This window comes from Semicossyphus pulcher, unplaced genomic scaffold, assembly GCF_022749685.1.
Source record: "Semicossyphus pulcher isolate SPU_LCO1_2020_fin unplaced genomic scaffold, fSemPul1.0.p SCAF_16, whole genome shotgun sequence".
In the NCBI taxonomy this organism is placed as follows: domain Eukaryota; kingdom Metazoa; phylum Chordata; class Actinopteri; order Labriformes; family Labridae; genus Semicossyphus; species Semicossyphus pulcher.
Window position 1 is genome coordinate 24,151,799 of NW_027211670.1, and position 20,251 is coordinate 24,172,049.

Genomic DNA, 20,251 nt, shown 5'->3' on the forward strand with positions numbered 1-20,251 from the left:
TTTTAAGCACAGCCAGCTTGACTGTTTCATTCCGGTAAGTATGTGAGGCGGTGATAAGGGCGATCCGGAGGCGGGGCTTTAGCGGAACAGCTGCCCTCGTTGATTCACGGTGAAGTAACGGTAGATGAGGAGCAGAGACCGAGCAGAGCGCAGCACCATGGGAGCGAACACGGTAAAGATCTGGCTGACATGGGGTAAGTTTATACTTTAAAATAAGATTATTTTACTTTTCTAAAAACATTGTTTTTAGACATTCCCCTGATGTAATACAACAAACTCTATATTAAAGAATGTGTGACATGTTCATGTGCTCCCTCCTTAATTTTATGGCTCTAATTGTACTGTACGTTTAAGACTCAAATCGTGTTAATAACAGTGTTGTTTGTTGTGTGTAGTTTGTCTCGTGCAGAGTTCTGGTATGCTGTCTCACGTGGAGAGATATGAGGTTGTCAGACCTCAGAGACTACCGGGGAGACAGAAGAGGAGCCTGCAGGACACACAGGTGAGTACAGCTCACCTGCGGCTACCGCATATTATACCTGACAGTAATGCTGTGGTTGAATTATAATAAGTAAATTTGATCAGTAACTGCGCCTAAGAACAATTTTTGAGATACTTTACTTGATGATTTTTCCCCTTTCATTCTACTTTGTATTTCCGCTCCACTACATCTAACAGGGAAATGTTTCTTACTCCACAACATTTGTCATTTTTTTTACACATTAAACAAATGAAGAGTTTATAAAATATGTTTTGTCTTAAATTAAACTACCTGGCAGTGTCCATAATGGAAATAATAATAAGTTGCAATTATATAGAGAGGCTATAAAAGGAAGTTAAAGTGCTCCTCCGTCTTTTTAAATGTCTCATTAAGTGATTATCAGGCATGCAGGACTTTACTGTTGTAACTTGTAGATTTAAGATTTTAGAAACTAGTTTAAATATTTTTGTGTGTAAAACTTTTATCTTTAAAATTGTTAAATACATTTACGTCTGAAATATGATAAATGTATTTGTTACTTCCAACATAACTTCAGGGATATACTGACCAGCAGGTTAAAATGAGTTTCCTCTCAACCTTCTGTAACATTAAATGTTCACATCTGTGCATCAGCAACAAAAACTCCAAAATGCACAACATAATATTAAAACTCTCTTTAAACGAATAATCGGCCTGATGAGTACTTTGCTTTTGAGCACAGTTAGTTCATAACCTTCTGCAGTTTTACTGAAGTAAATAGTAATTGCAGAGAATTATCTGTACTGTGGTTTTGCTGCTTTAACAGAAGTTAAGTATGTAAGTACTTCTTTCACTATTGCAGTGTTGTTTTTTACTGTTGTCAATAGCTGTGTTACTGATGGAAAGTTTTTCAAACAGCTGTATCCTGATACGGTTCAGTACCAGCTGGCCATTGAAGGGAGGAACCACACGATTCACCTGGAAAAAAACAGGTAAGTGTTGTTTGTAATTAGGGAAATCCTCATGACAAATATGTATTTAAGTATTTAATATATATAAAAGAAAATGTTATTTTTTTACCTGGATTTTTAAGGAATCTTATCGGGGAAGACTACACGGAAACACATTATTCAGAAGATGGAAAACGGGTGACATCATCTCCAGATGAGGTGAGATTTTCCTTTAATTGACCTCTGAAGCATGCAGTTAATTACCACACAGGTTGTTCTGTTCTGGGGTATAAAGATCATATTTTTAATTGAGAAGTTGAAAGTAATGGCTAAGAGTTGAGAACTTATCTGTAAATCTGAATTTTATGACTTCTCATACACAAAAAATAAACCAAAATTGACCTTAATGACCTCAATCCATCATCAGCTAACAAATAGATGGACTTTGCCTTCTTATTGGACCAAAGGTTATTTGCTGTGAACCTCCTCATGTCACTCACACGGAGTTTTAGTCATTCAGACTTGATACAGATCGGAAATTCCTCCCATGTCATTCATACTTTCATGGAGATAAAACAAAGACACTCTTTGTGTGTGTGAGAGAAGAATGTGAAGTAACTTCAGTTTAATCTGACGACTGTGTTTTCTTCCAGGAGCACTGTTTCTATCACGGCCACGTCGAAGGCATGAAGGACTCCTCAGTCAGTGTTGGGATTTGTTCTGGAATCAGGTAAGAAAACCGGAATGTTTTTGCAGCTTCAACTTCCTGTTTGTGATTTTCCATTTGGTAAAAGTTTCTCAGATTCTTGAGAAATATGTTGCTTCATCATATTCAGTAATCAAGTAGTTTTCTGTTTGTACCTTTGATTGACATGTCTCTCGTTACACTTCTGTTTCCTTAACTGAAACTTTTCCTATTGCAACTGTAAAGTTCAACTGAATTTCTGCTTCATTTTGTGCAGTTTCATTTCCTTTTTATTCTGTTGGTGACTGTAGCTGTAATGTGTTTCTTTCATGTAGATAAAACCCTTTAAATTGTGTTTTAGAAACAAACCAGCCGTGCATTGGAGGAAGCTTTGATGTTTTTTAACCAAGAAATTAACTCAGAACGAATTTGGACAAAACTATTTCCGATCTATGTCGAATCACATTTATGCTCTTTAACAGTGGGCTCCATTATTATTAAGAAAGCATCACCGCGGCTCTGTACACCAACGCACCTGAGTTTAAATGAAACAGCTTCTGTGTGCTGTCTGTGCAGACTTTAAGCTTCTGTTAAAGGGTGTTTATGATACTGGAAAGAAGTGACATTGCGATAACTTTTTGTTCTGCAATATTTATTGCAATATGATGAAGAAAAATCCAGGAAATTTTACAACATATTTTCCTTTTACAAAACAAAAACCCCTCCTACTTTCATCACACTTTGTTCAGTGACTCTGACGCCCTTATGAAAAAGTAGAGAGAGTTCAGGTGGAGCGACACGTTCCTTTACAGAACACAGACTGATGGGCAGCAGTTACTTATAAGATGTCATCTTCCATTTCTAACGGTGTTCAGATGTATGATTAATCAGCGTGACCAACTCAGTGACGCTAATTACTCGATGGAAACAAAAGCTCACCGTCTCCTACTTCCTGTCAACACACACAACCTCACGCTGTGGGTGTGCTGCAGGTGTAGCCCCTAAAAATAACACTTCACGGCACAAGCTGCCACGCATAACTAAAAGCCTGCCTCAATCATCCCGCCGGCATGATCTGTGACGGCAGCAGCGTGTTCATGTGTACAGTCTACAGGCAGGTGACAGACTGTGCAGCTCAGGGGTCAGGTCACTCTGTGCTCTCAAAAAGAGCTGCACTGATGTGATGTCAGACAGACTTCTGTTGTAGATTAGTGATTGAAAACAAGCAACGATAAAGTAGCAGCTTGATGTGTTTCAGGTAATTTGCCTCACAATCGTCCTGCAATGTGACTATTGCACATGTGCACAACGATTTATCTTGCAGCCCTCGTACTGACAGTGACATCAGGTGAACTGTGCAGGATTTCCAGCCCTTTTTGTACACAGACCTTTGATTTCTTGGTAACAATTCTAACTAGACAATTGGCCGTTTACTTGTTCCTATATTACTCATGGAGCCGGCTGACTTCTGTACATGTTATAGTAAAGCATTTGTCCTCTGTGTTTGCAGTGGTTTTGTGCGCGCCCGGCAGCAGGTGTACCTGATCGAGCCTCTGGGACGCTCTGACGATGGAGATCATGCGGTTTACAGACGGGAGCACCTGAAGATCAACGGCAGCCGTAGCTGTGGCTACTCACCCGACACAAACTCCACCATGCTGTACGACCAGGAAAAGAACCAGGGCCCGAACCCCGCTGCCCTCTTCAGGTCCAGATCATGGGTAGGTGACATGGGTCGGGTTTTTCCTCGTTCAGGCAGGAAGTGATGAAAGCTCTGGTGTCTAAAAGTCATCAACATATAAGGCCTGAATGTTTAATGTTAAGCTGCTGTGAGGAACTTCACACGTGTGTGTTGTTATCAAATGAAAAATGTCATCCTGCTTCCTTTAAACTGACATGTCACATATCACTTCAGGCTCTTTCAGCAGCATGCTTTAATCTCTTGGTTGCACACGGACCGGGGCAGCGGTATCAGGCATTCAAAAATGATATGAAGAAATATTCAATCTCCTTCCTGATAGTCTCGTTCACTTTAGTAGGTCATATAAAGCCATCTGTTTTAATTTAAGTCTCTTTCATTACCATTTAATAACTGCTCATGTATAGGACAGGACCAAACACAGGCTAAAGCTAACGTAGCACCAGCTAGCATCAGGCTCATTAGCACTATGAGCCTCCCACACAGACCATCTGAGGACAGGATGCCACAAACTGATCGTACGACAGATAAACCAACTCACAGGAACGTCAGCGCTCACAGTCGGCATTCATTTTCTCACATCATCCAAGTGTTCAACTCGCTGCTCGTCCAGGTGCCCCTTATTACCCCATCACATCATCATAATTAACTGTTGTACATCAATTATCAGCAGATGATTTAAGATTCTCCTTTGCTTGTGTCCTTTTCTTGTCTCCTATCCTTGTCATCTGTCCTTTTACCATCCTCGTCATGTCTTCTCTCCTTGTTCCCCTCTTTACATCTCTTCCCATCCGACCTTTAACCTCTCCGTGTTACCTTGTGTCTGTCATCCTTCCTTCCCCCGTACTCTTTTCTCCTTGCTTCCTGTCTGATATCCTTTCCTTGTTTCCTGTTCCCTGCCATCTCTTCTCCTCTCCTCTCTTTTTCCTTCTTTCCTTTTCTAATATTCCCTACACTTTGTTTCTGTGATGAAAATCTTTGAAGTATTCTGTTTCTAATTAGCTGATTTCAAGATGTTTGATACACAATCAAGAAGAGTTCTGAAGTGCCGTACATGAATAGAAGAGCGGAGCCAGTCAAAGGCAAACGAGATGAGCAGTTTGAAGTGTAAAAAAAATTAACTAAGAAAAAGATCAGAAGAAAAGAAAGAAAAGAAAATCAGTAAAAACTAAAGTAACAACAAACACACGTTTCTGAGGGGCGCTGGTTTAGCTCCGTTGGGAGAGCAGAGGCTACAGTCCTCGACGCGCTGATCGCAGGCTCGACTGCCGATCATTTTGGTCAACCCCCGCTCTCTACTCCACACATTTCCTGTCTTCAGCTGTCCCATCTGATAAAGGCAAAAGCTAAAACAATTAACTTAAAAAAACATGTCATTGAAATATGCAGTCAGAGTTTGTATGAACGTATTGTAAGTGAATTAAAATGTAAATGAAGTTTCGCTTAGTGTTCCTGTTCTGGTTTCTGTTCTCACTTCCTTTTCCTCTGACTACAGTCATTTAGTGTTTGGGTTAATTTTTCACAAGTTAGTGCAGAAAGTTGTGTTTAAAACTGTACTAATACTAACTAACAGACTTCATAGAACAAGATCGTTCTGTATAAATATATATATAGACCGACAGCTCCGGAAAAAAATCGTCCCACTGCAAAAATCTGTTGTTTGGGTAAAATTAACTTTTGTTTTATCGTAAAAAACATTTCTCTCTACTTCCAAATCATATATTCTTATTGAGGTCTTTTATTTGCAGAAAATGAGCAAAAGATGTTTTTCAGAGCTCGAATGATGCAAAGTAAACAAGTTCCTGTTGAAACAACAGAATGTTTTAACTCAGGAAGAGTTCACAGATCAGTATCTGCTGAATAACCTGGTTTTTAATCACAGCTCTCCTGCATCTCTGCATGCTCTGCACCAGTCTGTCACAGAGCTGCTGGGGGACATTAGGCCGCTCTTTGTTCGATGGCTTGTGACCGTCCGTCTTCCTCTTGATCACATTCAGGAGGTTTTCAATGGTTCACATCTGGATCAGGCCGGCCATGACATGAAGAGAGAGACGCTGATTTAAGGAACATTCGGATCGGTCTCTTAGTTTTTTACAGAGCTGGACAAAGAGACGAGTAATTAAACACTGAGATAAAAGATGCTTGTTATAAACATGTAGAAGGTCACAGTCAGGTCATTTTTGTGCCTCGTTATGTTGATTCAAAGGACAGTTTGATATGAAGTATTTGTGTTTCCTTTTCTCTTCAGAAAACGAAACCAGCCGCAGGTCCGCAGAGGTTTGTCGAGCTGTTTGTGGTGGTTGACAACACCGAGGTTAATATCTCACTCTAACTAAATTATAACATTCATCCCTGTCGCTCAATGAGTCTGATCCAATGTGTCTTCTTTTCCTCCAGTATAAGCAATATGGAAGCGAGACTAAGTCCCGTATTCTTGGAGTTGTAAATCACATTGACAAGGTAATTTTTTATGTTTGAACTCGCGTTTTCGGTCTGAGCAGCCGGCGCTTCCTCTCCTGAACGCCTCTTCCTCTGCCTGCAGCTGTATCGGCCCCTGAACATCCGGATCATGCTGGTGGGTCTGGAGATCTGGACGCACAGAGACCAAATCGTCGTCGACGGTCAGTCTGAAACTACCCTGGACAACTTCCTCATGTGGCGTCAGTCTGATCTTCTGAGGAGGACGAAGCACGACAACGCACAGTTTGTGACGTGAGGATCAGTCTCAGATTTCTGCGTGGATGTCGAACACAGTCATTCTGCACGTTTGAACTCATGTTTGACTTCTTCTCTCAACAGTGGCACTGATTTTGACGGCGATACAGTCGGACTCGCAAATAAGTTTGCGATGTGTACTGGAAACTCAGGTGGAGTCAACCAGGTAGGAACACTTTGCATTTATTGTTTTTTTATGTTTAATCTGCAGAATTTAAAGCCTTATTTTTGCTTTACTCTTCCAGGATCACCACAAAAACCCGATCGGCCTCGCCTCCACCATCGCTCATGAGATGGGACATAATTTCGGCCTGTCTCATGATGACGCAGGCTGTGTGTGTGGTCCGTTTCACAGCAGTGGGAACTGTGTCATGGCAGACAAACTCAGGTGAGGACGTCTTTGAACATTTGGAAGAATTAAACAGAACAAAGAACTTTGTTGAATAAATATGTGGCCAAATGTTTGTGTATAATCTCTGTCCTTGGTTTTGGGATAGACAGCTTAATGTAGTCCCACTTCAAGGGATTTTAACCACAACAGATACCACATGTTGATGTGTCTACTTAGTTTTGGCCATTCACTGTTTTTAAATACAAAACAAACACGTTGTAATCTCGTCACTCCCCTTCAGGACAGGAAGTCAGGCGTTCCCGGAGTTCTTCAGCAGCTGCAGCGTGGAGCAGCTCGCCGAGTTCATGGAGCGAGCTCAGCCCAGCTGCTTGGCCAAACCCAGCTCGGTCAGGACCATCGCTGTGGGCCCTCGCTGCGGGAACGCCCTGCTGGATCCCGGAGAGCAGTGTGACTGTGGCACAGTGGAGGTAAAACGATCAGAGGGTTAATGACCCAGATTTTCTTTTCATTGGAAAGTTTAAATATATCTCTGGTGCAGGAAAACGTCATCTGGTTTTGTGTTTTTGCTGACTGGTGTGGTTTCCTGTGGTTACGGCTCAGAAAGGGGAAGTCAGTGGCGATTGAAGTTTGGCCTTAAAAATTAAAAAAGCTTTCCTGTGCGCTCGCATGTCATCGCAGAGATGCTGCGTGTGTGAGGAGATCTGTTTAAACTTTCATCACTGCAATTCTTGGTAAAGTTATAATTAGATCCTCATGACGCAGCTGAACAGGAATGTTTCTCCTTTCTAGGAATGTAAGAACCCATGTTGTGATGCATCAACTTGTCGCCTCACTGAAGGAGCCCAGTGTGCCCACGGACAATGCTGCAACAACTGCCAGGTATCAGTGCGACCATCACCCAGCTTTTCAGAGCGCTGTAGCTTTAACATTTCTTTTACTTTGTCGGCTAAAAACGTGTGAACTTCTTTTGACATGCATTTTGGCACACTGATGTTTTGCAGGTATAATGGTTACTATGTTCACCAGTTAAGTTAAGATTGTTAGCATGCCAATTTTTGCTAAAGACAAACACTTTTAGACAAAAACAAACTTTCAACCTCATTGTGGAAAAGAAGTCGTCCTCTGGGAACATGAATTACTGTTAGAAATGTTCAGTCTGTCTAATATTTGTTTAGACATTTCACTCTGAACTAAACTATAGCGACTATGATTGAAACATGCTGTTCAGGATTGTCCTGTGACACGTATCGTTCCAAAGAAACGTCTTTTTTATTCAACAAAAAGCTATTAAAAGATACTGAAGACGATGACGCTCAACAGAAAATTTCATAACCCACTCACCCTCTTTGTCTGCCTCCTGACTCACAGCTGAACACGTACAAATAATGTGAATAACTGGAAATAATAAGCCTGTAAAAGGAGTGTAACGTAACGATAAAACAACCATTGTGGCTCCTACACAGACATTTAGAGCAAGAGGAAAAGTCAGGGATCATTAGAGTCATTAAGATTCATCCTCTGGAAACAATGAATGTCAGCTGAAAACTTTGACCTACTTTCTCCCCATTATGGAAGAGTTATTAGACATCCAAAGAATTTATCCTTTGGGAACACGAACGTCTGCGCCACATTTGCACAGGACCATCCCTCCGATAGTTGTAGAGACATTTACATTAAAACTAAAATAGTTTCCAGACCTTTCCAGAGAGGAAAAGGGGATCATCAAAATCAGAAGTATACTTCCTCTGGGGATAATGAATGTCTAATAAACATTGGTGCAAGTCCTGCCAGTTAAGATATATGTAAACTGTATGAATACAAACTTTGACTAGTGGAAGCGTCCACTAAGTGACCAAAGTCAGTGGGATTCATCCTCTGGGAACATGAATGTCTAAACATAGCCTTGTGCCAATCCATCCAGTAGATGTTGATTTATTTACACATTGGATCAGGACAAAAAACCATGGAGGAAAAGTCAAAGACGGTAGGATTCATCCTCTGGGAACATGAATGTCGATTAATCCATTGGTTGTTGATACAGTCGAGTCAGGATCAAAGCCGTGGACAGACTTACTGACACACCAACGTTGCATGCAGCAGCAACAAAAGCACTCCTCCACAGTCAGTGGAGCGAGGGCAGAGAGGCGTAGTCGTAGGGACACACCCTGCTGCTGGCGACAGGAGAAGGCTGCTCTTCAATCCACATTAAAACAGCAGCAGCTCGATAATCACAGGAAACAGGGGGGTGATATGCTCAGAGCTCACAGCATCCTTCCTCTAGAGTCAGTTCCAAAGAATGGAAGAGGTGGTGCAAAACATGAAATACCACATAAATGCACGAGATAATTATACACAAACTTCTGCCTCTGTAATCGTACCAAACCTGACATGTGCTTTAATCCACAGCTCGCAGGGTCTGAAAGCTTGTGCAGAAAGTCAGCCAGTGACTGTGACCTGCCTGAATTCTGCTCCGGCGTGTCCGAGGATTGTCCTGAAGATAGTTTTGAGATGAACGGCAAACCCTGCTACAACCAGGCGCAGGGCTACTGCTACAACGGCCAGTGTCCCACATACGAGCAGCACTGTTGGAGGCTGTTTGGAGAAGGTACACTTCACACACTGCATGTTAGTAACAACAGGGGTTACAGTGTTTCCAGCACACGCGCTGAGCCTCAGGGAGCTTCAGACATACATCTCTTTCTAATAACTTTTAAATGTCAGTGTCACATGATTATAGTTATGGTGGGATTCTTTTATTTTTAGGGACCACTGAGAATTTAATGAATAGCACTCACAGAAAGTATCAGTCTCAGCATCTTAAAAAGAAGTGTGTTTAAATCAGTTTGGTTTGCTCACTAAATTATGTAACGTTATCTCTCTCTGAGATCCATCAACATCGTAAACAAATCTGTGACAGGAAACAAGCCGGGCAAAGCCCAACATTCACTGACTTCATGCCAAGAACAGAGACACAGACTCCGGTTATGCAAGGACTGAATGCTTGAAGCAGCAGGCTCAGTGTTCGACATGCCTGCAGCCTCCCAACAGAGCTCTGGAGGGGACACGGTGTAAGATAGACACAGACTCGATGTGCACACTCCTGGACCCTGAAATAAGCTTTCCTACAGAGGCTGTGCAGGTAGAGGTGTCAGTCAAACAGCCCAACAAGTCTTCAGCATGTCAGGGCGGATCTCTTCCACTCCTGGCGCCTCGCTGCTGAGAGGCTTCTTAACTACCTCTGAGAGGCTCTGCCAGGGGTGTGGGTGAGGCTTCTCCTGAGTCTCCAAACTCCTCCACAGAGGACACGTTGGACAAACTCACCAGATCTGAAGCACTTTTTCCTGAGTGCTTTCCTTCTTGAGTCATCTAATAATTTACCAGAACTTCCCGTGACCTCCCAAATTCCCTCCCACACCTGTGTTTGCTTTGGTGACTATCAGACTGCAACCCTTCCTGCTACCTGCATGCTGCCTCAGGATGCCGCTGGGCAAACCAAGCTCAATATGCCTCCTGCAGCTTGACCTACATGATCTTATTTTGCCGCCACGTCAGGCACCAACAATCTTCTGACCACAACTCAAGGCAGCCTCCTCCACGATGAAGTTTAAACATTTCTTTAAAGTTCTGCCAGCATCAGAAGGTATCATCTTTGGAGACTCAAATTAAAAGATAATCACAGCAGAGCTTGTAAAGACCGGCACATGATGTTAGTCAGATTATATTAAAGAAAAAACTTATCAATTTATTAGTCAAATATTTATCAAAATACTGAATTTTAAAATACTTTTTGAAATGTTTGTTTAAGGGCCTGTGTCCACTGACGTAGTTACGGCCCCTCGGCTGTACCTGCTTTTATCGCTGCGCTCTCAGTTAAAAATAGTTCAAGTTTTCGAACATCGCCGCTCATCAGTATCACTTCTCCCTCACCGACCAATTAAAATCAGGCGGGACTTCTGTCATCATCTTTCTCAACAACAATGGTAGATGTGAAGCTAATCCTTTGGTTTTTTTGAAGGTGCAATTTCCAGGTGTAGAGCTGCTGCTGAGGACACGATTCCTTTACATCGTTTCTATGTTGATTTTCCTTGAATAAAAGCAAATATTAAGCAGACAGAGTGTTTTAAAAGAGACTTAACGTCACTACCCTGGAAAGTAGAAGTGGCGCCAGACAACTTTCGTAACCTAGCAACAGTAAGCGGCGGTGAGAGGTGTTCTGAAATCGAGGACGTGGGCGCTGCCCGTGTGAAAAACGCCGTTAGTGGCCTTTACGCTCATTGTATGCCTTTATTTCCAAGTTGTCCGTGGAGACGACAGGACATGCGGGGAGAGAAAGGGTTAATAACGTGCAGCAACACAACAAAGCCTGGTGAATTTGGACGAATGACTTTGTGTTCGTATTTGGCACCACACCCTGTTAACCAATAGGACAAACTGATTCATAACAGCATACTTATGGCTTGGAATATGTTCAGTATAAAAGTCAACATTTACCAAAATCTGGAATATAAGACGCAGTCTGTTTTGGGGGTATCACAGAGGGGAAAAAGGTTTCTATAGCTTTTTATTAATAAAAACGTGCAAGTTATTTCAACACATTCAAAACAAATGATATCCTATCATCTGTTTTCCATGTTGAGTTTGCAGTCCTGCTAGCTACCGGTGCCGTAGCTGAGCTCAGCCTACGGTGGCTGCACTGGTGATCATGACGGCGCATGTCGAAGCTAGATTATAGCGACATCGTCTGGGTAAAATACTGTAACAAAATAAAGTACCTCTCTGAATTTTATACTGGTATATTGGTCGCTCTGGTATAAAGGATGCAGCTCACTTTCTAGATGAAGAAGTGCTTCATGTGCACAAATGGGCTTCCACACGAGCAGCAAACTTCAACTTCAAACCCACAGAACTTAGTTGGACATATTTATTGAAGTCATTTTTAATTTAAATAGTTAACATGTTGACTCCTTTTTTTCTTCTGACCTAAATAGGCCTCCATATGTCCAAGAGTTTAACTGTGATCGTCTTGTTTCCTCAGGGACCAAAGTTGGGCTGGATATGTGTTTCGACCTGAACAAACGAGGAGAAGAAGGTGCAAACTGTGGGAGGAGCACAACTGGATATATCCCCTGTAAAAGACCGTACGTATCATCAATGCACTGATCCTTAGTAGTTAGTTTTTCTTAAACAGTTATCGCACAATCACACAAAAGGAGAGAGAGAGAGAGAGAGACGCTCAAAAAGGCTGCTTTTTTCCGCAGGGATCTTAAATGTGGATCTATGTTTTGTGGCGGAGGAGGCGAGTCCATCACAGGTAAAAGAGCTTCCTACACTGTGTACGGCCACGAATGTAAACTGGCTGTGGATGACGACAAGAGCAGAAACATGGACCGGGTGCCAAAAGGAACCAGATGTGGACCAAATAAGGTAAAACATTCAGAGTTACGACATAATAGATGGAGTTCAGTGGTTTATGTTGGATGTTTTTCTCAGAATCAAACATTTGTGCGCAGGTCTGCCTCGACAACACATGTGTGGATTCTTCCGTTTATGGGAAGAGGGAGGATTGTGCAAAGAAATGCAACAACAACGGGGTGAGAGACTTGTAGAGGTTTCCAGTTTGACTCTGCAGGACACAAAGTGCTCGGTTTGTGTCTAAAATGACTTGTCTTTCATTTTATCTTCAGGTGTGTAATCACAAGAGCGAGTGCCACTGTAACCCCGGCTGGGCTCCACCTTACTGTGAGATCCAGTATGCAGATTTACCTCAAGGTACGGGACACGTGTTAGACTTTAAATGTGTGCAGAGTTATGAGCAGGTCTGGTTCTGTAGGTCAGCTCAGACAAAACAAGGTCACACCTGCTGGTTGAATCATTCTTCCAGTAAGAAACATGAATGATTCATTATGACTGATCTCTTATTTCGACCCGCACTGACCTCATCGAGTTACTGATACATCTTAAAGGTGACCTCAGTTACAGGAGACTTTCTTCTGACTCCACATCAAAGCTTGACCTCCCTGTGTCAAGTTAAGATGATTGCCGCAGTATTAGGGTGGATCAGAGTTTGCCAAAAGATGGTGCAACCATTACCAGAAAGAATTAAATGAAAGAGGAAGAAGAGCATTTTACCACATAACCGACCAAAGTGAAATTCCTCAGCAGCGAGGAACGCAGCTGCTTCGTCTCACCAGAACAAATTAGAGAACTTGAGAAAACTTTGTTCAGTAAGCTGCTTCTGAAACAACAGCAGTGGAGTACAACATGACAAAACACTCTTCCTCTTTCTCTCTTTGTGCCGACGGCAAACTTTGTTGAGGTTTTAAAGATACGGCCTTCTCGTTGTTTGCCGTTCTGCTCCACCGCGGCAAACTGTTTCTTGTTTTAATGAGATCCCTTTTACTTAAAGGTCCTCTCTCTTTACTTATCCCCTTACTTATAACAAAAGTTAAAGTAAAAAGAGACATGTCACAAAACCTTTGTTATTACGACAAAATCAGGTCGTTATGACCCGATACATTTGTATGTTAAAGATGCATAAAGAGATATACTTTTACTCATAGAGAGAAATACTTTTAGGTTGCACAGCGGAGCAGTGGTTAGCGCTGTCGCCTCACAGCTAGAAGGTTCCTGGTTCGAATCCCAGTTCAGACGTAGTGGGCCTTTCTGTGTGTAGTCTGCATGTTCTCCCACAGTCCACAGACATGCTCGTTAGGTTCACTGGTGACTCTAAAATCAGCCGTAGGTGTGAGATGATCAGCTAAGAGAAGCCCAGAGATTAAAGAAAGTCTTTAGTAACGATTTAAAAGATGACACTGGTTATCTGAGAACAGTATTTTTAGATTTGCTTTTACAGAGTTTTACTGGTAACAATTAAACTTTGACGCGATGCTGACTGAAACGTGTCACAGCTCATCCAGCCGATAGTTGAGATATTTCAGAGCAAACCAGAGGACTGAATCATGTTGTCCTTAAAGAGCTGAGGCTAACACGGCGAAACATCAGATTAAACACACGAAAGACAGTGTATTTAGTGTTTTTATGTTTGAATATAAACATTAATCAGCATGACTAACATCATTAAATTAACAACGGATGTAGTGTTAAAACTGAAACAGTTTAATTCCCCCTCGTCTTTGTCTGCAGGCCAGAGCGGGATAATAGCTGGTGTGTGTGCCGTCGTCTCCGTCCTGCTGCTGATCACGGTGCTGATCGTCGGCCTCATGTGCTGCAAGAAGGACAACAGGGACAACTACACCTCCAAAAGGTAGTCATTATGTCTCATTAAAGCTCCGTCCACGCCTGCTTCATACTCCCCGGCTGAATACATTTCTCCTTTTACAGGAAAGTTCACTCAGCTCCTGGGAAGTTGAACCCGATGTTCACAGAGCCGAGCGTCAAAGACAGACCTCAGATCAGTCTGCCCACCTTCATGGACTCCACAGCCACACAGGCCTGCACTCCTCTCATTGTGACTGTGAGTCCCTGCAGACCCGCTCCTCAGGTACAGTTTGTTACTGATTCATGTGTGTGCAGGTTACAGACTCACAACGTTAACGTACTCTAATAGTTAAAGTGTGTTTTCTCTTTCCAGCCACCAAAGAAACCGTCTGCAGCGTCGCCTACCTCACACACTGAGCCGGTAAGCTTTTAAAAAAAACGTGCAATTTGATCTGATGCATTCTGCAGACTGAGGATCACATTCAGAGCTGGCATGTCAAGTCGCAGCTTGAGTCCAAAAGTCAAACTAAATAAAACAGAAGAGTAGAAGAGCAGAAAGCTTTTGTGTTCAGGCAAAGGAGAAAGCTGCTGATCCAACAAAATCCAGGAAAAGACCCAAACTAACCAACTTGTTCGACGCACAGACTCAAACTTATTCCTTCTTAACATTTTTCTTTAATATCGTTAACACTTTAACGATATTAAAGATTATTTATTAGGGTTAAAAAAACAGATCACTGGAGGAAGTAACACATTTGTTTGGGACTGTTTTAATCTTTGCATCAGGCAGCATTTGTCTGTAATATTTCCTGCAGCAGGTTACAAAATAAGAACATGTCACCCAGTGCAACAGTGAGGCTCATTGATGTGTTTTTGGCGCCGAGGACACACGGACAGTTGTTATCTCAGTTTCGTTCTCTTTGACGGCACCTATGGTGATAAACAGTAACTGCGGGAGCACACCTCCCAGATATCAGACAGTGCTGCATGTGTGACGTCCACGGTTGGCTCCGGTTGTAACTCTTGATTTTCCTGGCTGACGGTCGCTTTCCTTTTCAGACTGTTTGCTTCATCTGAGCGTCGAGTTTGTTTCTTCTTCTTTGGATTTTCACTTCTTGTTGAAGTTGTATCTGTAGTCATCCATCTTTTCTTTGTTTGTTCAGCCATAGTAGATTACTGTTTACTCGCAACACTTGCAGAGACCAGAAAAGAGCCGCTTAGCTCCGCCTACCCTCTCTGGCAGACCAACCACTGCTGGCTGATGGAAAACGCGTCACTAACTGGGCGCCACTTGTGAAGTTGCCACAGACACCCAGTCTGTAATAACACGATATACTGCACATGCAAAGGCTTTCATCAGTGGGCCATATCAGTCACCTCATTCTGCGATCGAGACTTACATTTATTTACATAAAAATCTTCCACTTCACTTTAATTATGTTCTAAATCTCTATTTACAGATTCTACATTAAGATGTAGTCTTGGTTGAGTGTTATTGATCACTTATCAGCAGGCTGCAGTGTATGCAGGAAAAACAGTCCATAGAAAATGTAGGCGGAGCGTAATGCACCGTAAAGACGTCTCGGCGTCCATCAGCGTCATCTGATGACGATTTAGCTTCTTATTAATCTCCATAAACAGACGTCTGCAGCAAGTTCAGCAACAATCTGCTCTAGATCAAAAATTCAACTTGAGACAAATCTGCTCGACGCTGTGTCACGAAAGTTGATCAGCGTTCAGACTTCCTGACTTCCTTGAATGCATCATAACAGACTTGTCATGTTAAAGTAGTTTTCTTCTCCTCCTGAGGACAGACCTGACAAAGCTTCATGTTGAGCTGTTAAAGTAAATCACAATAAAATCTGTTTCTGTTTGGGCTTCATCCCGCTGCAGTAAGCCAGAGTGCAGCCTCTGTGTAACTTCCTGTTTACAGTGAGACTGAGACTCAGCACAGACAGATGAACGGGCGCTCCTCCGGGGGATGGGACGAACCGAGAGATGACAGCGTTTATTTAGCAGACACATCTGAACGGAGAATTTACCTTTGATCTGAACACACGGTCGCTTCTCGAGCTGCTGACTGGACTGTAAACAAAGCAGCGCACGGAGGAGGAAGTGTTGGCTGGAAGTCGTTTATCGCTAAACGCTGGCTACACTCGACACGCCCGACATGTTCGCTGTTGCTCCCGTCAGCTGTACTGTCGTCAGAGTACAGACGATGGGTTCTGTTATATTCTGTTATATGTCTGTGCCGTTAAATCAACTTTGACTCTGAGTTTATGTGACTGAAAACTTTCTTCCTTTTTTCAGGCAAAACCTCAACCTCCATGTAAACCTTTACCACCGGTGAATAACACACAGGTGAGTCACACCTCCAGCCGCTCTCACTCTGCACATGATTATACTTATGTCTGGTTAACACAGGCCTCTACCATGTTGTTTTTGTTGTTATTTATTTCCTGCTTCTTTGAGCCGTTTCTTTTGCTGCCTTCTTTGTGAGTTTCCCTTCAAGGAATCTTAAAAGTCTTATCTTAAAGTCGCTGCCGGTTTCCATCATGGGTTAGACTGCTGTTGGTTTTATTGGGACACTAAAACCAGTTTATGGAGCAGAAGAAGCGACCTATTATGTTAAATGTATCTTGTTTTCATTTCAGTATACGGTGGCCAAACCCGGCCCTCCTCCTGTGCCTCCAGTGAAGCCCAGCCCTCCTCAGGCTCCCAGAATCAAACCGTGTGCTCCTCCGCTGCCCCCAGCGAAGCCGCAGCCTCACAAACCGACATGAACTCTCATTGAAGAATCCGGTTTTACCAAAGAGGAGCACATTCAGCTCGAAGCTGCACGTATTAGGAGAGAGGGGTCCTTTTTAGGATCAGACACGTGTGAGTCACAGCGGCTGAGGAGTTTGGAAAAGTTAACTCTTCGTCTTCAGAGCTTTAAAAGATGTTTGTGAGCGATTGTGTTTGATGACATGACCAAAGAGTCACCGCTGCAGGGGAAACTCTCCTTGAACTCCTGCAGCCGTGCTTATTTCTGTCTGTGTGTGTGTAAAAGTGTTTGTGCCGACTTTGTAATGAGTGCAGCGTTCACTTCTCGACGCACTTTTATCCATGCGGGCCAAATGATGCTCACGTGGAAGTTTCCTTTTTGAATATTTATTTCATGTTTGTGCGAGGGACTGTGAGGTGAAATGTTTAAATATTAAATCCGCTCTAAATTGAGCTGCAGCCGAAGCAATGCAGATCTTATCTATTATTTATGCACCTTAAAGTCTGAAAGTCGTTATTTTTGGTTGAATGGTGAGCCTACTGCGCGCTGATAGATGGAGGCGACTGCAGCTGAAACAGTGCAGATGTTTGGTTTGCATCTTTGCATAATCTTGGTACAAAGTGAGCCTGAGCCGGCGAACAGGAGAGGTGGGAATCACAGGGTAACTCACGATACGCGGCCCACGATAAGGATAACATCACGATACAGCGATTCTGCAATAATTGTACTGAACAAGTCAGGAGGACGATTTACTGCCGTATGGATATTTTGTCCGACCCCTAACCCCCCAAACTGTCCAAATAACTCAAGAAGAATATTTGCTTGCTTTGAGAGGACCAAAAACACGGCTGCAAACTGTTAATCCCCACAGAAGCCACTTTAACATCGATTCATCGTCACCTTTTAAGTTAATATACCGAACCTGCTAGCACGCGTTTTGATTATTCATTGGGAGGAAGTGTCCACCTCATGAATAGCAGTCCAATACTCTCTTTTATCTCCACCACTGGTGTACTCAGGGGAGGGGCAGGGGGAGCATTCCCCTCCCGCCCTCTGGATGTCCTTCCAGTGGATGAATGATGGTATGCCTCTATAGTTAACGTTGTTGTTTCGCGTCACAACTTTTTGCATACAGCAGGTGCCCCTTTTTTTTTTTTGCCCCTGCCCCTCAAACTGCCCGAGTACGCCACTGATCTCCACCACCTGGTTGTCGACCTGCTAAATGTTCCACCATGTTCACCAGCTAGTTGCTAACATGTTCAATCAACTGTTGGTGCCTTGCAGATAGTGTTGAGTGTATTTATCAAAGCTGCCTGCTGCTGCAACAAATTTGTTTTTTGTTTTTTTACAGCTGTAGTTGCATAAACTGACCGAGCCCGGTCTGGCAATGCGACATGCACCTGTTTGTGTCTGTTATTTGATGCCGAGCAGGTTGTACGGTGTTCTTTTTTAGAGCCTTTTCTCCAAAGATGTTGCTAAAACAACGCTGACGCTAAAGCGCAGAAGCCTTCCTCATCCCGATAATTGTTCCTACAGTCCCCAAACTGAGCCCGGAGCCAGCCTGTGCCTTCTACGAGGTTACTATTTGCACTGAACTTGAAAAGCCTTGAACGGTACACACAGTTTGGGAGGCTTCGCACACTTCAGATGACCCGTGCGTGTTTCTGTGGTTCTGCTTGAAACGCTTACATGCTCCTTTGTTTGTTTCTGTCCCGCGGTGGGTGTATGACACGGCCTCGAGCAGCCAGTACTTTCTCTTTCTGCACTGATAACTTTGTAGGGCAACAGTCACGGGGTTTCACGTTGTAGGTGTCACATTCCAATAAGAGGGGCTTCTGTTGCAACAAATAAAGTGCACTTTTTTTTACCAGTGTCCCACTGTGAAGCAAAACATGAAAAAGGATGTATTATCTGCCGATGTTTATCATTTGAGTTGCTAATTATTAAAGGCGTTTACTCTGTTGAGTCGACTCCGTCTGCCTCTCTGTGCTGTTTCTGTCTTTTCCTGTGAAACATTTTTATTAACCTTCTGAGGACTCGTCTATTGTTCTTCCTAGAAAACAGTCAACATGAGTTAACGGTTAGTGCATATTTGTTGGTCTCTGGTGGCTGAAGGAAATGAGAAGCAGCAGTGAGTCAGAGCCGCTCAGCCGGACTCAGACTCTCGAGGGTGTGAACTCCCGTCATCCTGGACTTCCTGCTCCGGCCTCTTAAACAGTCGGAGGACAAACGCTGATGGGCTTTGTTTCCAGGTAACACAGACTCTCTGGAGTCACAGTGGGAGCAAAACAAGAACTTCCAAAGGGAATTAGTTGAAAGAGCACCTAAACGAGCTTCAAATAACATCTTATTATAAATATAAATGTTGGCTGATTATTAGCAAAACATCCATCCACTATCAATACTGGTATCCTGTTCAGGGGCGCTGGAGGCGATGCTAGCTGTCATCTGGCGAGAGGCGGGGTTACACCTGGACTGATCACCAGTTGGTAAAATATTCTAGGTGGGGGTGTGCTGTGCCATACTCAGTTTTTAACAACCATCCGACTACGATTTGACACAAACTACAGGATACCAGTGCTTTGTGAAAAAGTGTTATTATTAAGCCTTTCTGGTGTACCAGTTGCGAGAAAATCCTCAGGTGTAGGTTTCACCTTTTCACTCGCTTCTTGGTTGATTTTAATATCTGGCTGATCCGGTCCAGTTTCTTTAATCCGTCATTTTTCACTCAAACTTCTCCTCTCGAACGGATTTTGAAGAAGAGAGCGTACAGAGTTGTTTGCGGTGTCAGCGTCCATCATTGTCTTTTCCATCACTCATAGACTGATCAGACTTCAACCACCGAGACTAACCCAATTTTTCAGAATAGCTCTTCGGGGATTATTTTCTACGACGCTGATTGGCCAAATTCATGTTGATATGTGGATATCTCGCCCCAGCAACAGTCCCTGATTCACTACTCGTCTCTGCTTTATGGGCGCTCTTTCCAGCGCCCCTAAAGCAGAGACGAGTAGCCTAACGCTTGTTTCCCACATTTCCAATGAACATTAATTCATGTTCATATTTTTTTGTATATATACACATATATATATTACATATTTAAATAAGTAATTTTGTTAATATTAGCTTTTTAAAATAAAATAAATAAAAATAAAAACACACTCTCCACTAGGGAGGGCGGCGCCCGAGCGGCCTATATTGGCCAGCCGCCACTGGTCACAGGGTTGACACAGAGACAGACAACCATTCAGGATCACACTCACACCTACGGGCAATTTAGAGTCACTAATGAACCTAACAAGCATGTCTTTGGACTGTGGGAGGAAGCCGGAGTACCCGGAGGGAACCCATGCATGCACAGGGAGAACATGCAGACTCCACACAGAAAGGCCCGCTACGTCTGAT

The 20,251-nt window shown here is 43.0% G+C and overlaps 1 protein-coding gene across 1 annotated transcript; it reads left to right on the forward strand.

Moving 5' to 3' along the window:
- The first annotated feature begins 134 nt into the window (after positions 1-134).
- adam8b (ADAM metallopeptidase domain 8b) lies at positions 135-18,811 on the forward strand. Its single transcript, XM_069665117.1, has 23 exons — positions 135-194; positions 396-502; positions 1,379-1,452; positions 1,554-1,629; positions 2,064-2,140; positions 3,606-3,816; positions 6,043-6,108; positions 6,192-6,254; positions 6,337-6,506; positions 6,594-6,675; positions 6,755-6,897; positions 7,142-7,328; positions 7,651-7,740; positions 9,268-9,466; positions 11,897-11,999; positions 12,120-12,285; positions 12,372-12,452; positions 12,546-12,630; positions 14,005-14,125; positions 14,203-14,362; positions 14,453-14,500; positions 16,390-16,440; positions 16,734-18,811. The coding sequence occupies exons 1-23, from the start codon at positions 158-160 to the stop codon at positions 16,860-16,862; spliced, it is 2,526 nt and encodes an 841-aa protein (XP_069521218.1). The 5' UTR covers positions 135-157; the 3' UTR covers positions 16,863-18,811.
- The last annotated feature ends 1,440 nt before the right edge of the window (positions 18,812-20,251 follow it).

Bases quoted from the DNA above. Each gene is read 5' to 3' on its own strand.
- adam8b (XM_069665117.1), top strand. From the start codon at position 158: ATGGGAGCGAACACGGTAAAGATCTGGCTGACATGGG. The intron at 6,255-6,336 runs GTAATTTTTTAT...CTCTGCCTGCAG, and splicing joins TTGTAAATCACATTGACAAG to CTGTATCGGCCCCTGAACAT. The intron at 6,507-6,593 runs GTGAGGATCAGT...TTCTCTCAACAG, and splicing joins GACAACGCACAGTTTGTGAC to TGGCACTGATTTTGACGGCG.